Source organism: Pseudochaenichthys georgianus, chromosome 6 (genome assembly GCF_902827115.2).
Source record: "Pseudochaenichthys georgianus chromosome 6, fPseGeo1.2, whole genome shotgun sequence".
Classification (NCBI taxonomy): Eukaryota; Metazoa; Chordata; class Actinopteri; order Perciformes; family Channichthyidae; genus Pseudochaenichthys; species Pseudochaenichthys georgianus.
This window is the reverse complement of record NC_047508.1, coordinates 30,414,858-30,436,550: the sequence shown is the minus strand read 5'-3', so window position 1 is coordinate 30,436,550 and position 21,693 is coordinate 30,414,858. Positions and strand designations below refer to the sequence as shown.

The 21,693-nt window shown below is 40.2% G+C and overlaps 2 protein-coding genes across 5 annotated transcripts; one reads left to right on the top strand and one right to left on the bottom strand.

Moving 5' to 3' along the window:
• Positions 1-266: 266 nt before the first annotated feature.
• aagab (alpha and gamma adaptin binding protein) lies at positions 267-3,231 on the top strand. Of its 4 annotated transcripts, none has more exons than XM_034085061.2 (10): positions 267-445; positions 737-927; positions 1,015-1,111; positions 1,225-1,314; positions 1,418-1,501; positions 1,589-1,668; positions 1,843-1,939; positions 2,066-2,170; positions 2,346-2,395; positions 2,690-3,231. In XM_034085061.2, exons 1-10 carry the CDS (start codon positions 352-354, stop codon positions 2,765-2,767), a joined length of 966 nt encoding a protein of 321 aa, XP_033940952.1. In that variant the 5' UTR covers positions 267-351; the 3' UTR covers positions 2,768-3,231. The 4 variants fall into 4 exon arrangements, with proteins under 4 accessions (XP_033940952.1, XP_071059627.1, XP_033940951.1 ...); XM_071203526.1 differs by having other exon boundaries at positions 2,337-2,395; XM_034085060.2 differs by having other exon boundaries at positions 269-445; positions 1,840-1,939.
• A 1,934-nt stretch (positions 3,232-5,165) lies between these two features.
• smad3b (SMAD family member 3b) lies at positions 5,166-16,909 on the bottom strand. Its single transcript, XM_034085174.2, has 9 exons — positions 16,483-16,909; positions 13,673-13,866; positions 13,431-13,565; positions 13,145-13,219; positions 12,997-13,047; positions 11,100-11,312; positions 10,840-10,977; positions 10,603-10,747; positions 5,166-6,119 (listed from the first exon to the last, which is right to left on the bottom strand). Exons 1-9 carry the CDS (start codon positions 16,683-16,685, stop codon positions 5,996-5,998), a joined length of 1,278 nt encoding a protein of 425 aa, XP_033941065.1. The 5' UTR covers positions 16,686-16,909; the 3' UTR covers positions 5,166-5,995.
• Between the last annotated feature and the right edge of the window lie 4,784 nt (positions 16,910-21,693).

Genomic DNA, 21,693 nt, shown 5'->3' with positions numbered 1-21,693 from the left:
TGTAATTTTAAGTAGAAAATGTAAGATGTGCAAGTGCAACACTTGGTTCATAGTCCGTCCATTTCTTCTTGAATGTGACATTTTCCCGAAAATAAAATGAGTTGAATAACAGTACAAGAAGTGCCAATGTTGCCCTTAACACAAAATCAATATTTAGTTTCCTCATCACGAGATAAAATTACCTCATGGAAAAACATTTCATTGTATCAAAAGCTGTGGTAAAAAAAAAGAAGATAACTTGTTTATTCTTTGCACCGGAAGTGACCGTCACTGCGGCTCAGTCAGAGTTGAAAGGTTACCAACGTTAGGCAAAGCTAGCAGCTGAAGAAGCTTGTCCTAAATAGTGCAAACATGTCAGATTCAGAAGAAGAAACAGAGATTACTATTCCATGTGTGCTCATCACAAGCTGTGACAGTGGCTTTAAAGAAGTGGAGCTGATAAAACGTAAGTTTAGCTCATCTCAATGTGCATGATTTAGCAAACAGGCTAACGTTAAACAAAGCTAACATACTCTTAGCATAATACATGCCACTCGGAACAGTCAGTATGTTGCTAATGCAGGTTGATAACCACATGTCTGAGGTTGTCAAGCTAGTTAGGGATGTATTTGTTGTTGGGGTGATACACAAATAGGAGCTGAAGGAGGTTATCTTTCTTAGCGTCTAGACCAAATTAAACCAGGTTGATCTAGATTATCTAATGTCTCTATTTGTGTCTAATGTATTACATCCTCAGAGATCATTACTCCGGATACTTTGCCAGAGCCGATCAAGCAAGAAGAATCAGTAGCCTGGTATCCATGGATCATCAACAACAAATATTATACAGCGGATGTCAGGCTATGTGTTGTGCCAAGCCCCTTTCAAATGTCATCGGAGATTGCACAGTCCATGCAGGCTTTCATCGCTTATTTCGACAGTACAGTGGTACGTGAGTAATACTTTAATCATCATCTCAACAGTATATCCTGTGATACATGTGTAATGATTATTATGTGTGCATGGTGTTTACAGAAGGATGGTCTAGAAAAACTACATACTTGGATATCAGTGGTGGAAGATCTTGCTCCAGAGGTGCTCATCCTGGTGTGTGACAGAGTCTGTGAAACAGGTTAGTACTCCAGCTGTTGGTGGCACTGTTATGATGAATTTTAGCCTCCAGAAAGCAATCGAATACAATTTATCAGTCAACTACATGCTTTTGAAATGCCATTTCTATTCAAGGGGTCACCAGACATGAAGCGCAGCAGTGGTGTTTGGCTCATGCCTTTGAGCTGGTGGAGCTCAATCCACAGGAGCTGCCAGATGAGGATGGTGAGTTTTAAAGAAAGCAGGAATTCCAATGAAATTGCATACACTTGTATAATGTTGAATAATTGTATTGTACTCATACACATGGTCTTTGCTGTCTGATCAGATGACTTTCCAGAATCCACTGGAGTAAAGAGAATTGTTCAGGCTCTCAATGCCAATGTGTGGTCCAGTGTGGAGATGAAGGATGGTGAGATGACAACAACATTACAATATCCTATTCCATGTTCCCCAGACTATTTAGTGTAACTGGTATCGGGTCATCTCTATTGGATAGGGCACAACCAGGGCTTTGGTCTGATGAGTAGTTTGGTGGCTGCCAGACACAACAACCCACGCAGCTGTCAAGAACCACAGGTCAGTTGTTGTTTCCCTATTCAATTCAATTGATCTTAATTTCATTTATATTTGTTATTATCTTTCAATGTATTCTTACTAATTTTTGTGTTTCATCAATCCATTTTCACTTAAATGTAATGTTTACGCCATGTTTGATAAGGCATGCTAACCCTAGCTCGTTTTCTATAGCAGTCTTCCAGCTTGCCAGTAGAGGGCTCAGTTGTTAGTGAAGAACCCAACCAGACAGAAAGTACTTCCAACACAGAAACGCAGGTGGAAACAGTAGTTGGTAAGTTAACTCCTCATACAATCTTTTTCCCCATACATTTAAACTCCTGCTACAGTATGTTCACCCAAAACATCAGTATCTGACTGATTAAAAGTTGTTAATATTCTCTTTCGGTGATTCTCTCAGATGCAATGACTGATTTGGACATCCAGGAACTTGCCAATCTAACAGCTGGAGATGTAGATATGGATAACTTTGAACGTCTCTTTTCCAAATTAAAAGAGATGAAAGGTAATTGGGGAACGAAAAGGGCATGCACAGCTTTTCTCAGCCAAAAACGATGTTAGCCATTAAAAAAATGTGCAGGATGTTTGTACCCTGCTTCTATTGTTGGTGTCAATGTCCAAAATGTCTACAGCTGACGCCGTTCATGCTGTTTTTGTTTTCTCTCATTTCGAACTTGCAGACAAAGCTTCCTCATTACCCCATGAGCAGAGGAAGGTGCATGCAGAGAAGGTAAGTCACTGTATTCATCAAACAAAACACAAAGACTAGCACCTGTTCATGTTCTTAATCTGTGTATCCTGGATGTATAAAGTATTTATCATCTCCCGTGATATTGTTCAAACAGTGAATCACAAACAAATAGTGTCTTCACAACTTCCCATCCTTGTCAGATTAGATGAAATATGAAACATTTCAGTAGCTATGTTTTAGTTAGATCTCTTGTTTGACTTAATAAATTGTGTAGCTCACTCAACATGTTTATGTAAACTTTATTACAGTATTTACACTAAATCTTGTTTCCAGGTAGCAAAAGCGTTTTGGACAGCCATCGGTGGTGATGATGATGAGATAGACGGGTTATCATCGGGAGAGGAAAGCTAAAAGCAGCATCCTGTGTCTCTTTTCTCCTGGTCCCCCTCCTTTCATGGGGCTCCAACAAGATCCGGCACCCTTTGACTTGCTTCTTGCACCAGGAAGGTGGATATGCTCACAGACTATACAGAAGGCATAGTCATGTTTAGAAACTTGTGATTCTTAAAAAGAAATTATTGCAATACTGGTGTGTAATGAAAAGCAGTTGAATATTTTGATAAGGGAAATAAGTTATTCAAGCCCTGGGTCCATCTCTATACTATGCTATAAGGTCAGAATGGACATCAGCACATGTTGGTGTCGCAGTGGGAAAATCATTTAAAAAATAATGATGTGGTCTTTGATTGTATGTGTATGTTCCTTGGGTACTGTTGTCACATATATTTGCAAGTGACATAATGTGCCTTATCCCTAGAGTTGTAAGACATTTAATGCACATTCTGTTGAATCAACATAAACATTTGTGATTTTAATTGTGTTCTCCTTTGTGGCACATTTATTGTAAGCAGAAGACTGTTTCACTTTGTGGGTACACACAGCTTACCTCATCCTTAGACTCATTCACAGATCAGAAAAAAAACCTCTTTCAGCACCGAAACTGGACAATAATCAATCACTGTGCTGTATTGGACATTGTAGATAGTAAGTAAGAGTGTTGAGCATAGACTTGACATCTTTTTACTCAATTGCAATTTATTAAATTATTTTCACAGTTAACAAAACAATGGTCATTTGAGAACAAATAGCATACATGAAAAAACATGTACATAAGACTTGGAACAAAAACCACCAACTAAGAATATCAAGAGGCGCATTAGGCGCATTCACACCGCAGTACTTTTCCCACAAAGGTTCATGAGAACTCTTTTGTCGCGTTCACACCAAAAAGAGCTACAATTAGTTAATGAGAACCGTTTTACTCCCCGTGCGGCTCTCTTGTGAAAAAATAGCTATATTTCTGATTGGCTGGGCGGATTGAAAACCACGCCCCGTAAAACTCCCAAAAAGTTTTGTGAAGCCCCCATTTTATTATCCTTGCATTAGCATTAGGCCAGCGCAGAAACGCAGAGAGACTAATTTATGGCAACATAAAATAAAACATGAGCGGTGGAGATGAGGTGTCGGCGTTCTGACGATTTACTCGGAAGGCTTCAGTCCCAGCAGCTTCTACTGAAGCCAGTCCCCAACTCCGGGGACTTTGGGCGGCAGTATACGCCGTGAAGTGGTTTGCGGCCTGCCAGTAAACCCAAAGCAGAAGAAGAAGTGACGTCAGCGGCTTCATTTGCCTAATCCTCCCCCAGGGACTTATTCTGGTCAATCAATCAATGTTTATTTATATAGCCCAATATCACAAATGTTACATTTGTCTCAGTGGTCTTCACAGTGTGTACAGAATATCAGTATGACAATACGACACCCTCTGTCCTTAGACCCTCACATCGTACAAGGAAACACTTCCAAAGAAAACCCAGTTTAAAGGGAAAAATGGGAGAAACCTCAGGGAGAGCAACAGAGGAGGGATCCCTCTCCCAGGACGGACAGACGTGCAATAGATGCCGTGTGTAAATTGAAAAGATAATACATTTGCAACATCGGTAGTCCAAATGTTTGGTGTGAACGCGATCTGTACTTAGTTCATGCGAACTAAAGAGTTCTCATGAACTAAGTTCTCATGAACCTTTGTGGGAAAAGTACTGCGGTGTGAATAGAACAAAAGTACTGATACAGATCTACCAACTACCCAATGCACTGTAGTTTACAGTATTTGCGTTTACCACCGTGTAACAATCTAAAATAGATGACATGGTGACTCAGTCTTGTGTACCGTAAGTAAGTGCAGGGTAAACATGGTGGCTTCAGAGACAATGACCAAGGAAATCGAGCATATTACACATGCCTAATATTGTAGCAATGTACATGTAATATAGAGTATTCACTGGACAAGCAAATTACCACGAGAACTTAAGCTGTACACTGATCAACACAGTCAATTGGAAGTGCGTTATGTACCAACAATGAGCATCGTGTACTACTGGCTAACAGTTGGTAATATGTGAAGAAATCTGCAATAATGTTTTTACTTTACATGCCATCTATGGATAAACCACAGCCATGTTGCTGCTGGTGAGCACCCCTCACACTGAGGTCACACAATCTACATTCAACCAGTTCACTATGATCACTCAAACTGTAAATCATCATAGTCTATGTCCACAATATGAATATCAGTAATAGCTGGTAAAGTAATCCTGCGTGTCACACTTAAGATCCAGTTGACCCAGGTTTGAAAAAGCCTGCATTCAAGCAGGCCAGGGTTTGGGTCATTAAAGCAAAGTGTTTATGTGAATCTACTCATGCTAGAGGACAATCAGGTCCACTGTTTCAAGCACTGCACAACTACAAGAAATCACAAGCTATAAATATTTATGTACAATTATATCGAGGCAATACAAAATATATATTCCCATGCAGGACAGTATGCAAAAATAACTTATAAAATGTCTCTTTCATTGAGCAAAATAGTTTTCATACAAGGGTTCTTTTCAAGAAACAATCGTGCTAATGTCTATATTTTGTTTAAAATAGATAAAATTCCAATTACATGAGCAATCAAATAATTGTCACTTCATTACCTACAGATAAATCAATATGGCAAAGTACCTTGTACTTAAGATATTAATTAAATATATTCTATGTAATCACTACTCAGAATGACATTTTCCATGTTAATTTATGGTTCGATGATAAATAAGCCTCCTAATTCAGTGATTACAAAGAGTGGTACTGGGACACTGAAACACCAGTGAGGATAGCATAACTTAGCTAATTCATAGAATCAAATGTTTTGAAACATGTTAAAAAGGTGACCAAACTGTACCATAACTTTGGATCAAACATTTCAATCTCCTTTATAATAAAAATTAGAGCACAGCATAGACGTGATGTCTGAATGAATAATGATTAAGTCTTTTGAAAACCTATTGCAAATACCCTGTGGTTGAACACATGAAAACAAGACAGTGCACAAGTCCTAAAATAACCATCAAATGGAGACACTACACGGTACGGAGGAAAGTGCTATCGATGTGAGGTGAAAATGTTAGAGACAGCGATGGAGGAGAGTGATGAATGGTGTCTCTTTCCATATTATCTCGAAGAGACGCTGGGGTTTCCCTATGTGGTTTGTGATTAAGTGTGGTATTGGGAAGGAGGGTTTCTGGGAAGCATGGGCTGCTCCTAGGACACACTGGAGCAGTGGATGCTGGGAGATCCCATCTGTGTGAGGACCTTGTCCAGCCACTGCAGCGGGCCATTGAGATGCAGCTCTATCCAGCAGGGGGTGCTGGTCACTGTCTGACGCCTGTAGGGAAGGAGAGGGCAGCACAGTGTGTTGGTACTGAGAGCTTGACATTATTAATGAAACTTCCTTATAGTCAATGCATAGATACAACACCCAATATGTCTTGCCTTGGATGGCTCTGACACTCAAGTCAACTCTACAGGCTATTTCTGAAGTCATTCAAGTTTCTATCAGAGATGCTTTCCTCCAAGGTGTTTGCTTCCAGAAATATAACACGCAGCACTCATGCTTCAGTGGGAATCCCCCTGTCTGAAATGTGTTCAGCTCCCACTCCATGTTCCCCTCACCAATGCATGCCTGCCGCATTCTTCCTTCGTTACTCAACCCTCTCTTGCCGACTCACAGCAGCCCCCTCCCCCATCTTCCTTTTCAAGCCTGCTAACTTCCCTGCATAACACCCCTTGCTTTTTTCCAAACCCCCAAAACTGATGTAAATTGTCCTGACACTAAACATCAAGGCCCTGGTTGCGGTCCAATAGTCCATTTAGCTTAGGAACCTTCCTAACTGAGTGAAATGACCCGGAAGGCCCTCAGTGGCAGCCATGATAAGTGCCGTTCAAATTCTCTAGATGATAGGAAAGGAGGTTTCAAACTTCCTTTATAACCTCCTTTAGCTTAGGAACCACTGGACCTCCCTTTACGAAAGGAGAGGAAAAAAATGCTGCCCCACAATGCCTTGGAGCCGCAGCATTTACCGTCACACAACAGTCGGCCGTTCACGGAAAACAACCGATTATGACCGAGAAATGATATCATGAAAGTTACGGTGCTTATTAAGCATTTTAAAACGTATGTGGTAAGTTGCCAAAGTGCTTTGTTTTGAACGTTCATCAGTATTATAATCAAAAAGAGAAATATGAACGTTAGTTTTTACTGAAATTATCAAATAAAGTCAACATTTCACAGTCTTTACTGAGCTGTCTGGGGTTTGTTCAAAAGATGTTTGAATGGTGATATACACAGTGATAGATGTTAAGGACTTACGTTTATAATAAATACATTTGTATTGATTTTAAGATCTTTTCATACAATCATACGTATTGGGATCATTTGTATTAATGTGGACCGGAGGGAGAGGGTGACGAGCATAAGTTTCACTTTCCTTTTTATTTCAATTCCAACTTTGGTCATGAAGAATATGTTTCTCTGTTGTCCACGTTCATAAAGCAAAGCAGCAGCATCAGAGCACGGTGCAGAGTCTCTAGATGAGTTTACAGTAGTCCCTCGTTCTTATTAAACATCCATGTTGTAGTCCACTGTATAGAAAACTGTAGTTTCCATGGTTTCCCCACAGCAGCAGACGCACAAAATGACGTCCGCTGGCGCATCATAAACACGTTGGATAGTGAAAGTGCATTCGGATTCTCTAAAGTACTCTTCTAAGTCCTTTTGAATTCTCCTATCCACTATCCCTTAACCCTGTGACGTTTCACTCAGAGGTCAAGGGATAGACGATAGGGTTAGACGTTTGGAGCTGATTTTTGGACTATTGGACTGCAACCCAGGTCCCCTTTTATTCGGAAACTCGGGGCACACAGCTTAATGACACTTTTATGTCGTATACGTAGGTTGTGCAACACACTCAAGAGAGCAAGAAGAACACATAAACCAAATGTTTACTGATAACTTATAACAGGCTGGGACAAAGATAACATGGGGTCTGTGTGTTGAGGCAGGAGCTTTATTCCACCCTTTAAAGCTGAAATAGGAACCGCTAATTAAACACTTAACTAGGGATAGGGCTTTTACACTACTAACAAAAACAAAATAGAAGGTTAAGTGTAGAGGCGAGAAGAGAAAGGGACATCGCGTGTCTACTCTTGGCTGTTAACTGCTTTATGTGCTGTTGTGTCTGCAGAACGACATATTCGAACCCTGAAGAGCAGGGCAGGTTCAGAGGGCCCACTTAAAGAGCCTGTGACACGGTTTTCCCCCATCATCCAATCCCATCAATTTGAGTAAATATTGTCCCCTTGAAAACCGTTACTGAACTGATTTTGGATATTTGTACTTTGATAACCATTAATCTGCCTTCAATGTTGACAATTTTCTGGATCTTCTCGCGGATTCTTCAAGTCCCGCCAAATGATGGGTGACGTCATTGCGGGCACAGCGCTCCAGCTGCACCGTCCAGGATCCCAGCATCTGCATGTAAACCTTTATATATATACAGCCAGATGTAAACGCACGATGGTGCACACAGCAGCAAGCTCAGACAGCGATGACAGGTTAATGTTGAAAGTGTCTGAGAGCTCATATGAGGCTGAAGGATCGCTTTATGTTGTATCTGTTAGAAGTTTAGGGATGAGGTGCGTCAATATGGGAGATCATACGGTCATGTAGCCAGTGGTGGAATGGGACTACAAATCATCCCGGGACTCTCGACCGGCCCACTTCGGTACCGCTAGTAAATTGTCAACGGGGGGAGTGGGGGATGTCAGGGTGCTGTAGATAGTAAATGTAAATATGTAAATATTTGTGTCACTGCATCCTGGTAAAATACAAATATAATGTATAATGTCTGTGTCTTTGACATTAGCGCTGCTCGCCACCTGTGCCCTGTACTACGAAGCCAGTTCAACAGACCCTGGATATGTTTGAGTAACAAACTAACAACAACAAACTAACAAACGAGATCTCCCTAAGCGGTCCTACGACGCTGGTTATCAACTCGGTAAATCAAGCCAGGGTTTCTCTCTCCAGCTGAGAGCGCGTTCACGTCTAAAACACGAGTGGATCTGACTTTAATTACATTTGTCTCGAGTGTTTCGTCAACATAATGTGTTAAATAATACTTCTGCATACAGTATGTGACACTGTGAGTGTTGCACGGCCAGATGAGGCTGGAGAAGCTGACTCAGATAAGGAAATATATGATATATTATGATATTATATGATCGATGATCTGATTGATGATGTAACATGAATGATAAGTGCGACACGTCGGCTTCTTCTCTGCATACGGCAGTTTAAACTGTATTTTCTTTATCCTGTAATATGACTTGAGAGATTTAAACTCCGCACACTGAGTTGATCTCTTTTCTATAAACGCCGGAGGCGGGCAGCGTCAGGTAAAAGAAGTTATTTAGCCTTCCCAAACCTGAGCCGCACGCGCCGCCTATGGGGGATGTGCTAGTTACTTATCCGACCGGCCCACTTCGGTACCGGCCCATCGGGATTCGTCCCGATGGCCAGTCCGCCACTGCACCCAGCCCACGTAAATTGTCAACGGGGGGAGCCTCGCTGCGGGGAAACGGTGGACCTAGTGTCCCGATCGGAGTGGGAATAATAATAATAATCCGTGCATTTTATCCATTCATTTCCCCAACATTGTGGTAAAAAAAACACACGTTTAATCCATGTTGTTGGTGTACTACAACTACAAAAAGCATCGGTTTGTTTTCTCATCAGGAAATGCAGACCGGCTCAAACAAACGATGTTTAGTCATCATCCTCACGATCATTTAATGTATCATATGTTCGCCGAATTGACATGAAAGCACTAATAAATGTAGTTTCATCCACTTGAGTTTACAACTACAAAAATAATCGATTTGTTTTTATATCACATCCGACGGGAGGAAATTCAGCAGCTCTCACTCCCGATTTTTAATCCTAATGTAATCATCATCTTCACCACGATCATTTATGTTTATGTCGCCGAATTGACATGAAAGCACTGACAAATATGAATATACTGTAGTCAACTTCATTAAAACGTTATTAACGTGCCTAATCTCAGTAATTCACCATTTATACGCATGACAACACACTTTGTCCGTGTTTGGCTCTCGAAGCGTTCCCGCATTGACGTCACTTCCGGCTTCCCCCAAAACTTCAAAATGAGTCAAGGAATTTCCCCGCGATGTTCGAAATTATTGATATTTAACGGAACGGTATCGCTTTTTCTTTTTTAAACTGACGGTTCGAGATTACTAGTAGCCCAATATTTCATTGCACAACAGTTGTTGGGATGGTGTCACAGGCTCTTTAAGACCCCCTTAAATTCCCTGTCTCCCACCACTCCCTCGGGATTACTCATTACTTTGGGTTTATCCAAGTACAAAGTTCACAAAGAGAGAGGAAAGGAAAAAAGCTATGTTGATGTGGAAGGTTATAGTCAGTTAAATTGTTCTTTTGCCCACTGCTTTAAGTCTAGCTCACACACTATATCACAAGAAAATAAGAAATTCTGAATTGACAAAAGTTGCAGCCCTTTTCTTATACTGAAATTACTTTTATAAAAATGTGAATCATTCTAATATGGCAAGCAGCACATTATATATTTGTCTTAGCAACTTACTCGCACTACATTTTAACTGGTTGACTTCAACGCCTTCTGCACTATTTTTTAAGCCTTATATAGTTGCATTAAAAACACATATTGGTCAATAACATGTATATTTAACTGTAATGTATTCATATTATTGTAATTGTTATATAATTATAATTTTCTTAATTTGTTTGAAATGTATTTATTTACCTGTACTCAGCTCCCCAACCCTTGACAAAACTCATGCGGATGGTGCACATCCTGGTGAGTTGGTAGACGGCCTCGAAGCCCTGGTTAACTGACTGAGCGAGCAGAGCAGCAAACTCCTGGTTGTTGAAGATCTTCAGGTTGCAGCCTGCAAAGAAAACCATTTATTTTAAGGCTTTGATAGAACTAAGTTGCTTAGGTCATTGCCTATGGAGTTTGTGATTACCCTCTCATGCTAACCTGGGGGTATTTTGCAGACGGTGGCAGGGTGCCAGCCATAGCGCTGGTTGCAGTTGGGACTCTGGACAAAGATGGAGCTGTCACTGAGACACTCTGCAAACACCTCTCCACCAATGTAGTACAACCGCACGCCCCGTCCTGGAAGAGGAAGAGAGAAGATATTGGCTCAGCGCACACCTACCTGCTGATCATGTCAAGTGCAAATATAGAAAGAAAATTAGATCAGAGCTCATGTGGTTGCTGGGAAATAAGAAGAGTACCTATGTGTCTGCGTGTGAGCTCTACGGCTGAGTTGCGGTTGACGTTGGACAGCAGACCCAGGCAAAAGCGTTCAGAGTTGGACGGGTCTGTGAAGCCGTCCACTGTGAGGGAGGGCTGGGACGCGTGGAAGGTCTCTCCAACACGTTGGTTCAGCTCATAGTAGGAGATAGAGCACCAGAAGGCAGACTCGCAGTACGTCACAGGTTGTAAGTCTGTGTGAACAGAGCGACATTGGAGACATTAGCTGAGATACAAGCTCCAGTCTATGAGAAAACATTTAGAAATTCATGAGAACAGTTACTGCTTTGTGGTCAAACAACCATTTGATTATGAAGATGCACACAACTGATAACGTTCCCCTTTGATTTATCTTCAAAAGCTCTTTCCCACGACCCTCATGGCCCCAGCCAGGAATGGCCAAGACATGACGTACAGGTTTATTTTTTTAACAATGACCTTCTGGTGGCTTTCCATATAGATAGAATAACCTGGCAACCGGATATTATTATTGCATTACCTTGAGCTGTCTGCTGCTGGCCTCTTCACAGACAAGGACAGACCATAGACAAAAGCTCCATTCATACCACGATTACTCTGTTACTGCCCTGAGGCCATGCCTCCCAGACGCTGTCCACTGCTCCTGTACGTTGCTCATCTGTCTCCCTCACACACGCTAACCCCTACAAGAATATTCTAAATATTTTGTGGACTACTATAGCAGTCATCGTGTCCAGTTCGGTGGGAAGGACTAATGTTGTAGGATGATTCAGATTCAAAAGGTCTGTAGTATGGGTTTTATATATATGATCTTTCTGTCACAACTACATACTGCTTGCGTGCAAATAAACATGAACCTCCAAGTAGGGCTGGGCAATATATCGCTCAAATATTGATTTTGTGATACTATACTGGATACCATGTTTGCTTTGAATATCTAAATACTGTAATATGGCATACATTTTATGCTGGTATTAAAAGTCTGCATTACAGTACATTAAAAAAAGAATGTAATTTTTAATGTATTATGTGTCTTCAAGTCATTATATCCACATAACTGATGATTATTTATCAAAAATCCCAATATGCAAATATAATATAAAAGAACCGATAGTCCACCCTACAAAATTGCTGCAATATCAATATTGAGGTATTTGGTCATTTTGAGATGTTTGACATATTTGTCCATATGCCCAGCCCTACTTCCATGAAGCTCTTTATGGCCTACTATCTTTCCAGTAGCACGACAGTTTATCTAGGCAACTCTTACGCAGATGTTTCTATTGACATTTCAAGTTGTTGCACCAGCGTTTAACTGAAGGTAATGACAGTCACAGTTGAGGGTTCAGTGGTTTGGCTAATGGTTTAGCTAGTGGTTTAGCCTTGTGTAACTAATACACAATTATTCATTCATAACCAATGACAACTGTGCAAATGGAAATTCAAACCTGTTTGATACTAAAAATGGTGATAAGCAAACGAAAGCAAGAGAAAAATGTGTAACATAGTAATGAAGAAGATACAACTTATTGTCATTACGTAGGACAGGTACTAGGTATTGTAACGAAACGGTTTCTCTGTATTTGACCCATCCTAGTGTTAGGAGCAGTGGGCTGCCATTATGTACGGCGCCCGGGGAGCACTGTAGGGAACGGTGCCTTGCTCAGGGACACCTCAGTAGCACCTGGTCTTTCCGGGACTTGAACTGGTGACCTTCCAGTTGCCAAGCCAAGTCCCATGCACTTCGCCACCACTGCCCCTAATGACTGATACAAATGCCAGTTTGTTGAAAAAGGCCATGGTATACATAATAGTATACTTTGCATAATGTCAGTTCTACTAACCAGATAATGAATGACATGCTCTGTAAATCAAGCTGACCCCCGTGGTTTTGCTTACCAAGATTGGTGGTTGTGGGTGACACAGGATTTGGCGACAGGCTGGGTGAACCTGAAATAGAGCGGCAATAGAGGTTTGGTTCATGATCCTGATAAGGCATAATGAGAACAGGACAAGCTTGTGTTGTGTGTATGTTCATGTGACTCACCTGTGTCCATGCTGTGGTTGAGCTGGTGATCATTTGTCTCACCATCCTCACTCAGATACCCTGGTGGGGGGGTTTCTAGCAAATACACAAGCAAACACAGACACATGTGAAAAACTGAGCATTTCAAATGTTTGACACGTTTTCAAATGCCAAAACAAGTTTTTGTGAAGTAATAAATCCTTCACTGCATTGTTTGTGTGTAGAAATGTTAGGCACAATCTTGTAAAAAATCAATCCTGAGACACTTTTAAGTTCTGTGTTCAAATAATGACGCTGTCCTCCTCACCAGGAATATAGTTACTCTGGGGCTCAATGCCAGCAGGAAAGTTGGTGTTCTCCGGGATGGATGGGCTGTAGTCATCCAACGGAGGAAACTCTGCAGGGATATCTGTGTGTCGTGGTACTAAGACAGGAGGCAAAACTGGAGACACACAGACACTTTCTTTAAGCAGAAGTTCTCTATCAATATAGCAAAAGCAATATTTTAAATACAGTAATTAGTAAAGTGTAGCAATTAACTGCACTCACTTGGTGTCTCCACCCTCTGGTAATGGTAAGGGTTGACGCAGACCTCATCCTTCTTGGTGTGGAAGGCATATTCACAGTGGTCCACAGCCCTCAGCTCATGGTGGGACTGCAGGTCTGGCCAGCGCCACAGGCGACAGTAGATCACATGAGGAAGACCCTTTCTGTGGGACACCTGGAGACGCCCATCTAAAGACCTGAAAGAGACCACCAAAAAGACTGTAGTGGGACATGCTGATTGAATTGAATCAATCAATGTGATGCATTGCTCTAGACTCTGCTCAGTTATTGTCAATATCTTTTTTAATTATAAGATTGTACAGATGTACTAGTAAGTAGATATATTAACATGGGGCAGAACATTAACACATTTGACTTATCTCACACAAGTAACAAATGTTTCAGATATTACAACAAATCCACCAGCCCTTTTCCACACAACAGCACCATGGAGGGAACTATCTGCCGTCCGAACCATCCGACAATAACCCCATATTCCAAATAACAATTTTTGAATACGTACAAAAAGGCTATTACAAATCGACAGAATTAGTTTAATACTGATTAAATGGAAAATGTTTTTCATTTAAATAAAACATGGTCAAAGTGAATTTTTTATTATAATGTGATACTGTCAAACTTTATTTTAAAAATGGTAGTGCCTGTAAAAAGAGCTGTTTGACAATGCTGATAAAGCTATATGCCACTGTGACCCTTAATATGCCATGAAACTCGAATGACCAAAAAAGGAAAGGGAGGACTGTAACAGATCCCGGACCTCTCCCCTCACATACAGCTCAGTGTGGTGATGGCTTTCTTCCAGATGAACTCAACAACAGTTCAGCTCATTGTTGAGCTGTCAGAGGAGAAACATTTGGTTTTCATTCTTTACCATGGCTTGGCCTCCTGTGAAGTATGTCAGAGAGGACTTGGGGTACAAAACAAACTGCTTAATGCTAGCCTTGTGCTGGTTTCAAGGTGACCAACCAAATCCAATATCATAATCAAGAAAACTTAAAGCAACGTTACTTTGTTATTATTATGGCTTGGAGGGAATAACATGCATGGCAATGACATTTAAATTGAACATTTTGGTGCGGTAGGTTTATTTGGCATGATGAAAAGCAGGAAGAAGAAGAATGAATGTCTACTGTCCCTGTCAAAACTGTGATTTAGTACTGGTCTAAATAGGCCTCAGATTTATGCATCGCTTATTTACGACTTGAATTGACGTGTTTTGTGACATTGCGGACATTACTGACTTACAGAAGCATTCCATCAAGAGCAGCCGTGACTCTCATCTCAATGACAAGAGACACCGGCAATAACAAATTACAATTCCCTTTTTGTTAATCTACAAGGCAAATGGATAAAGAACTTTTCAAATGTTCAAGCACGGAGAAATGGATGTTGTCTACGTAGATGAGACATCACATCCACGAGGATGACACCAGGGGATCGAAAAACATAATGCATTCAGCCATAGATATCACAGACGTTAAGGCATAAAAGAGATTAACAAAAGAATACAACAAGCTCCTAAAGCTAAATGGGACAGGTACTAACAGTACCAGGGAGATTTAGGCAGTTTGGTGCCTCAGGACAACAGTCTCAAGACCCGTCGAGGTTGAACCACAATCCAAACAGTGGCCCACGCTATTGCTTTGTAGAGTTATTGAGAAATAGAAATGGTTTCAACACAAGCAATAGTTCACAATGAAGAATTGATTATGTATTTACAGTCTACTCTATGACGTTGTTATGTCTCTTATCCAAGTTATCATTGAGTTTGGCAACACATTTTATTTTTATTTTACATTTTCACATCTGGATAGGACAACTGATTTAGAAAATGTAAGGCTAACACTAACTCACTTTTAGTGTTACTGCGGATTTAAGTCAGTGTAACTAAACTGCAAACTATTTGATTGCCATCTGTCAACCAATTCAGTCCACTGAGAATAAAACCTGTATGTATGCACAACACCCAAAACATCTACCTCATATCTGCATTTCTGAGTTTAGAAGGCCCATGAGAATCCCAAACTGAGCCCTTATTCCAACTCTCCCAGAATACACAATCTCTCAGTCTAAACATCCTTTTAAATGTTTAGATTACCTCTGTTCAGCCAAACCAGCCCTTCTGCTCCTGATCATCACACTTGTGACCTGAGGACACACTTGTTTATGTGGCACTATATGTACCACAGCTACCATATCAGTAGGTGAAACTTAAGACTTTTACCCCATATGTTCATCACATTCCTACAGTTGCTTGATTTGTTAAAGCTGGTCTACTGGCCATACTAGTTTGTGCAAACAAACGATATAATATGACACAACATACATACGTGCAGAGGGGCATCAGTCTTAGCAACGTTAAGTGATACTTTATAAAAACTAACTCTACTGCAATAGACGTAACACAGTTATAATATATCGGTATGTCAGACTAATACAATTCCAATTGGTAATTACCTGTTAACACAACAACCTGAAAAGCTAGCAGGTTGCATGTATCAGCGAATGTTAGCTCATGATTGTTTACAGCCTGAGCTAACTAACAATGCACGCAAACCCCACTGAATACAATCACATATGTTCTCTTTATCAGCTAAGTTGTTGATTAATCTGTCAAGTTTAACGTAAAAAATGTAACACATTATACTGCTGCACAAAAAAACGGTATAATGCTTCTAATATTAGCTTAAGCTAACTAGCAAGCTACTAAGCTAGCGTTAGCTGTCATCAGCATTAGCTTGCTTAGCTTAGCCAACTGTGAGGCAGCTAGTTAGCTGTGTTTGTGTCCTTACCTGGGTATGGTTATGCATTTCGTGTTGACATTCTGTGTTGTGATGGCTTTTTCCAACTCGTCTAATTGTCCTGTCTTTTTCAACTTCTTCACAAGACTTTTGACAGCCTTTTCGCACCATTTCTCCTCTTGCCCGTTCTGCTCTCCCTTCTTCCAGCCAAGAAGCCTCTTCACGATTGGAGGTGTGAACGGCAATATAGACATTTTAAATTGCAACCTACACAATTAGTTTCAGTTCTCTGGTTCAGTTGCCAGAATTGTTAACAGTACAGTTATCCGTTTATATAACAACAACTAAGATAGCTAGTTAGCTTAGCTAGCTAAACTCCCAGACAGACTGGTCTCTGCCGGGGACTCAGCAGCAGCAGCAGCGGCGGCGTGCGTCGCTGGCTCAGTCCGATTAAGTGGTCCTTCTTAGACCGGCTGTCTCTCTGCCCCTCCTCCTGCTCCTCCGTCAGCTCCTCCGTCAGCTGCTCTGTCCTCCACCTGCACCCACCAAGTGTAGCAAGACTATTTTTCAACACATTACACCACAACTAAATTGAACATTCATTTCAATCCATTCATTCAATATTTATTATGTACAGCAATATAAATGCATCATCACTTTTTCGATTTATAAAGTCAGGGTTTCTAAATTCAGTAAAAAAGCTAAGTATGTAACTAAGCTACATGCAGTGATAACACATTTATCTGCGATACACTGTTACAAAACTGGGTAGTGATGATTTGCTTTTATTCAGAAACAATATGTTTTTTTAATTAATTTAATTACATTTTGTATTATATTTTTCTTTGATGCAGGTTATCATTGCCAGTTATTTAAAGCCTGTTGGTGTTTGCATCTATTCAACACAGCCAACTCATAACTCAAGAAGTAAGAAATGGAAAAAATGTTGTAATCAGAGATGTGGCAAGACTGAAAAGTGATCCAAGTTTTCCATTTACTGTGTCCATAAATAGAAGACCCTTAGAACTAATCCCTTTCATCCCCTCATAAAAGTGATTTTATTTCACCACGGGTGCATCTTTCCAGACATGGAAGAGGAAGGTGACTTTGCATTCACTGGTGGTATTTGGGGTTATATGGTGTTATTGATAAGTGCACCTCATGGGCATGGCTGCTGCCTCCAGTAAACAGTGTGCCTGTGCTATAAATATCCATATACAGGAGCATCCCCCTTTTCATTCTCTCTATTTATAACCTCCATCAATGACTGCTGTCTATTTTAAGCAAGTATTTGGCATGGCTTCTTACTTCCTCCTAATATAAATATTATAGCTATCTTGGCACTAGCACCTGCAAATTATTTATTTGAGGATACTTCATCGCTTTATGTAAAACAGTCAGTTGTGTATCTAAAAGTATACCAATAGTATACACTGAGGGTTTACAATAAAGGCTGCTAATAACAACTGTTTTCATTAGTGAATAATCTGTGGATTATTTTCTGGATTAATCATTTTGTTTACACAATGGTATATACAACAGTAAACCATTCACAGTTTCCAGAAACCAGGAGGGAACATTGTCAGTCTGACATAAAAACATTTAATTAAACTGCTTTTTCTACATAAAAAATAATATATTAATATTGCTTATAGGATAGTGCCAGCACATATTGATACATATAGAATATACCAATGTTGTGTTCACATTGGAGGATCTAAATTGTGAGATACATGTTGGGTCAGAAGTCTGTTTAACTTATTCAGTGTTTGAAATATAATTGTTAAAGGAAACAGGCCGGAGAGCTTTCTTTCTTTCGTTCTTTCTTGTGCTCTGATGATCTGCTCGAGGGCCGGCACCTTATACTGCCAGAGGACACAAGCTGGACAGCTGGCGTGAAGAGTTTCTGCGTGTCGGTGTGTATGTTTGTGTGTCTGTGTATGCGTGTGTGAAGGAGAAATGGGGGGCTGGTGTAGAACGTGTCAGACAGCGGGGCAGATGGGCCGCAGCAGGCTGGAGAAGGTCTTAGAAACAGAGAAAGAATGATTTCGGACAAAAGGCACGACGGCTGTGTGAATAAGTTATGACTGAAAACAATCTGATGGATAACAATGGCATTGTGATGGAGCACTCATGGGCTACGTGGGAAACACGCAGGATGTGGTGCAGGGGCCCGATCAGCTGGGCTGCTGTCACAACAATATAGACAAGGATGGAGTAGCAATTAGAGTAAAATGCCTTTTGTGTGTCCATATGGGCAAATTGTAGGGGACATTTGAACTGTTATAAGACCACTGAATTCTTATAAAGTTTTGAAATGACTGCACATTTGAAAGCATCCAGTCATGATCACAGGTTTGCCATAAACCCAAATGATATAGGACAAATGATAGCTTTGCATATTGTATGATATGCAAAGATCAGAGTAGCTCATATTTATCCTCTGTAAACCTGTAATCGCCTCAGCAGCTAATTGCAGTGTGTTAGAATCAGACAGTTCAGCACAGCCCAAATTGGGTGGGGTCCGGTTCTCTATGCAATCTATGCCTCCTTTTCAAATCTCCCTTCACACTGAAAGCTGTTATCTGTTGCTTGCAGCCATCAATCTCTCCACAGACAGTGGCACCTACAAATCTGGGGCCGTAGTGACCTCCCTCCTTTCACCCTCTCTCAGGCCTGAACCAAAGCACAGGCCTGAGGGAGGGGCAATCCTCTGTCTCCTCACTATGATTCTCTACATTCTGTGTATTTAATTTATGTTGTGTTTGTCTAACATAATACCTACTCTTTTCACCTGCAGATATTAAGTCGTGTATTAACGGATTTTAAAAGTTGTAACTGATGGCTTTATCAGGGTGATCCCTCCAATGAACAGTCGTACCGCAACACTTCTGGGAAAGGTTAGCCGAGCAGCTGGAACAAGCTATTTATTTATAACATAAAATGAACATTTACACTTGACAATATGACAGTTTATGAGAAGAGGAGAACCCATGTCTTATTTAATAAATGTAAGGGGTATACCAACATTCTAGCTGTAGGTATTATAAGGGACTGAGAGGCAGAGTATAGGCACCTACATTCCCAATAGGTGGCTCCACCCGCTTCCAATTAACAGTATTGGGAGCAGGTGTGGAGACCTCACACCTGGTGCTAATCACTCCCTCAAGGGAGACAAAGCACCCAGAGTTGCTCAGTTGTGTGTGGCACATGGAGGGAGCAGGAGACTCCCAGCGTGAGGAAACAGTTTGTAAGTCGGTTAGCGGCCCGGCTACGTTAGCCTTTGTATAGTTAAAGGTATTTTTAAGTGTAACAGCAATAAAGCCTCTTTTTTGGACTTGAACACTGCCTCTGTCGTGATTTCTGCACTATCACTTTTCTCTTTATTTGCCCAGTCCTGTTACAGTATAAACCAGATTATTGGTTTTAAATGATTGGATTATATATATAAAGCATCAGTTAATTATAAAAAATATATTAGTTGTAGTGATTTAAACCTTTTATAAAGGGTGCCTTATATCTTAGTGCAGGGCATTTCGTTAATTTATACTAAGGTTGTTGTTCTTCACTTAATCTAGAATATTATCCAGATGTAGCTTTCAAAATTGTAAGCAAATCTGTGACATATTATATGTTTGAATGATCACATTAATCCATGACATTCACAAATTGGTACCCTGGATGAAATACAATTTTCAACAAGATAGATAACACATCACCACCTAGTGGAGAAAATGTGTTACTACATCACCTAATGCTAAACCTTCATACAATCTGATTAATAATCTGAAAGAAATCTTTATTCCTTAGGCATTTTTTTACAAAATACATGTTTGACATTTCACAGTTGGAAGGGCAGTACATAAAACGATTGATAGCTAAATTCCATGTAGCTGCTTTATTTTCAGGTATTGTGCAGATTGTCAAATGTCTAACTGTCATGGTTTACTGCAGACGTGGAAGTCATATCTTTTACCTAGGTAAAATCAACACCACAGTATGAAGTCCTGATTGCACATTCATTTAAAATCACATACTTTAGTGTCAAAATAGACAGTTACATGTACCAGAAGTAAAAGTATTTCACAATAATGATATTATAATTATATTCCCGTTTTTGATCATCATCAAGTGTATGTCACGTTGTTGCCACTGACCAACTTTGCGCTAATTTATAACATTACATACTCCCAATCTATTGTTTATGTTGTATTATTTATCTAAAACGTAAGTCTATCCAGTGACTAAAGCACAATATAACATAATCTTTCTTAATGTGGTAAAGTAGAAGGATAAAATACTAGAACATAAAAATACTCCAGTTCAGTATATCTCAAAGGTTTACTCAAATAGAGTGCTTAAACAAATCTACTCAGTTTCTTCCAACCACTGGATTATTAGTGCACATTTAAATAGTGTTATTAGTAACACCTTTGCTCTTTCTCCTATGTAAAAAGGCTTATTATATAGTAAGAATATATGTTTTTGTTTGTTTTTATGTGAAAAAGGACATGTGCATGTGTGTGTGGGTATGTGTGTTTGTGTATGTGTATGTGTGAGTTCTAGCATTCACTATGAGTATCATTTATTTGTGAATCAGCTCCATTGATTTATATGCTATTCCATAAACACAATTTACATGTTTATTGTGAACAATGGCCCATAACAGCATTAAGTAGATTCAGAGGCTTTGCAGAATATCTCCTCCTCTTACATATGGATGGAATGCAGCACTTGGCTATGATTCATTAACTTCACCTCCAGGCTAAAATGCATTTCTGTTCGGCCGGCACCTCAAGCACTTGGCCCTGTATTTACCAAGGAGCTTCCCCTCTGCGACTCCATTTTATCGACATTGATATAAAAATAGATAGACACTAGATAGTTATGATAATTTACTATTTGTTTTTCCTGTTTTGCTTGTTGAAAAGAAGTCTAAGCTGCTTTACTTTAACTGACAACAGTGCAATCACGGTGCAGTTTAAACACTGAGCTTATTTAGACTTTAATCTTCACAACTTCTTCCACAAAGCTTGTGGAAATTGTCATTTTCTGAGATCTGGTAAGTACACTCTGTCACTCACGCCACCACCAAAACTAATGATTGTGAAATTAGTTTCAGAGCAATCAGGAGCTCCCCTGCTAAGACCCACTGTATCCATATGCATGAAATTGCTTGCGTTAATACATGCTATGAATCGTGGGTAATGCAGTGAATAATTGTGAGTGCACGCAATAATGCTATTTTCTATTAGATTGGGG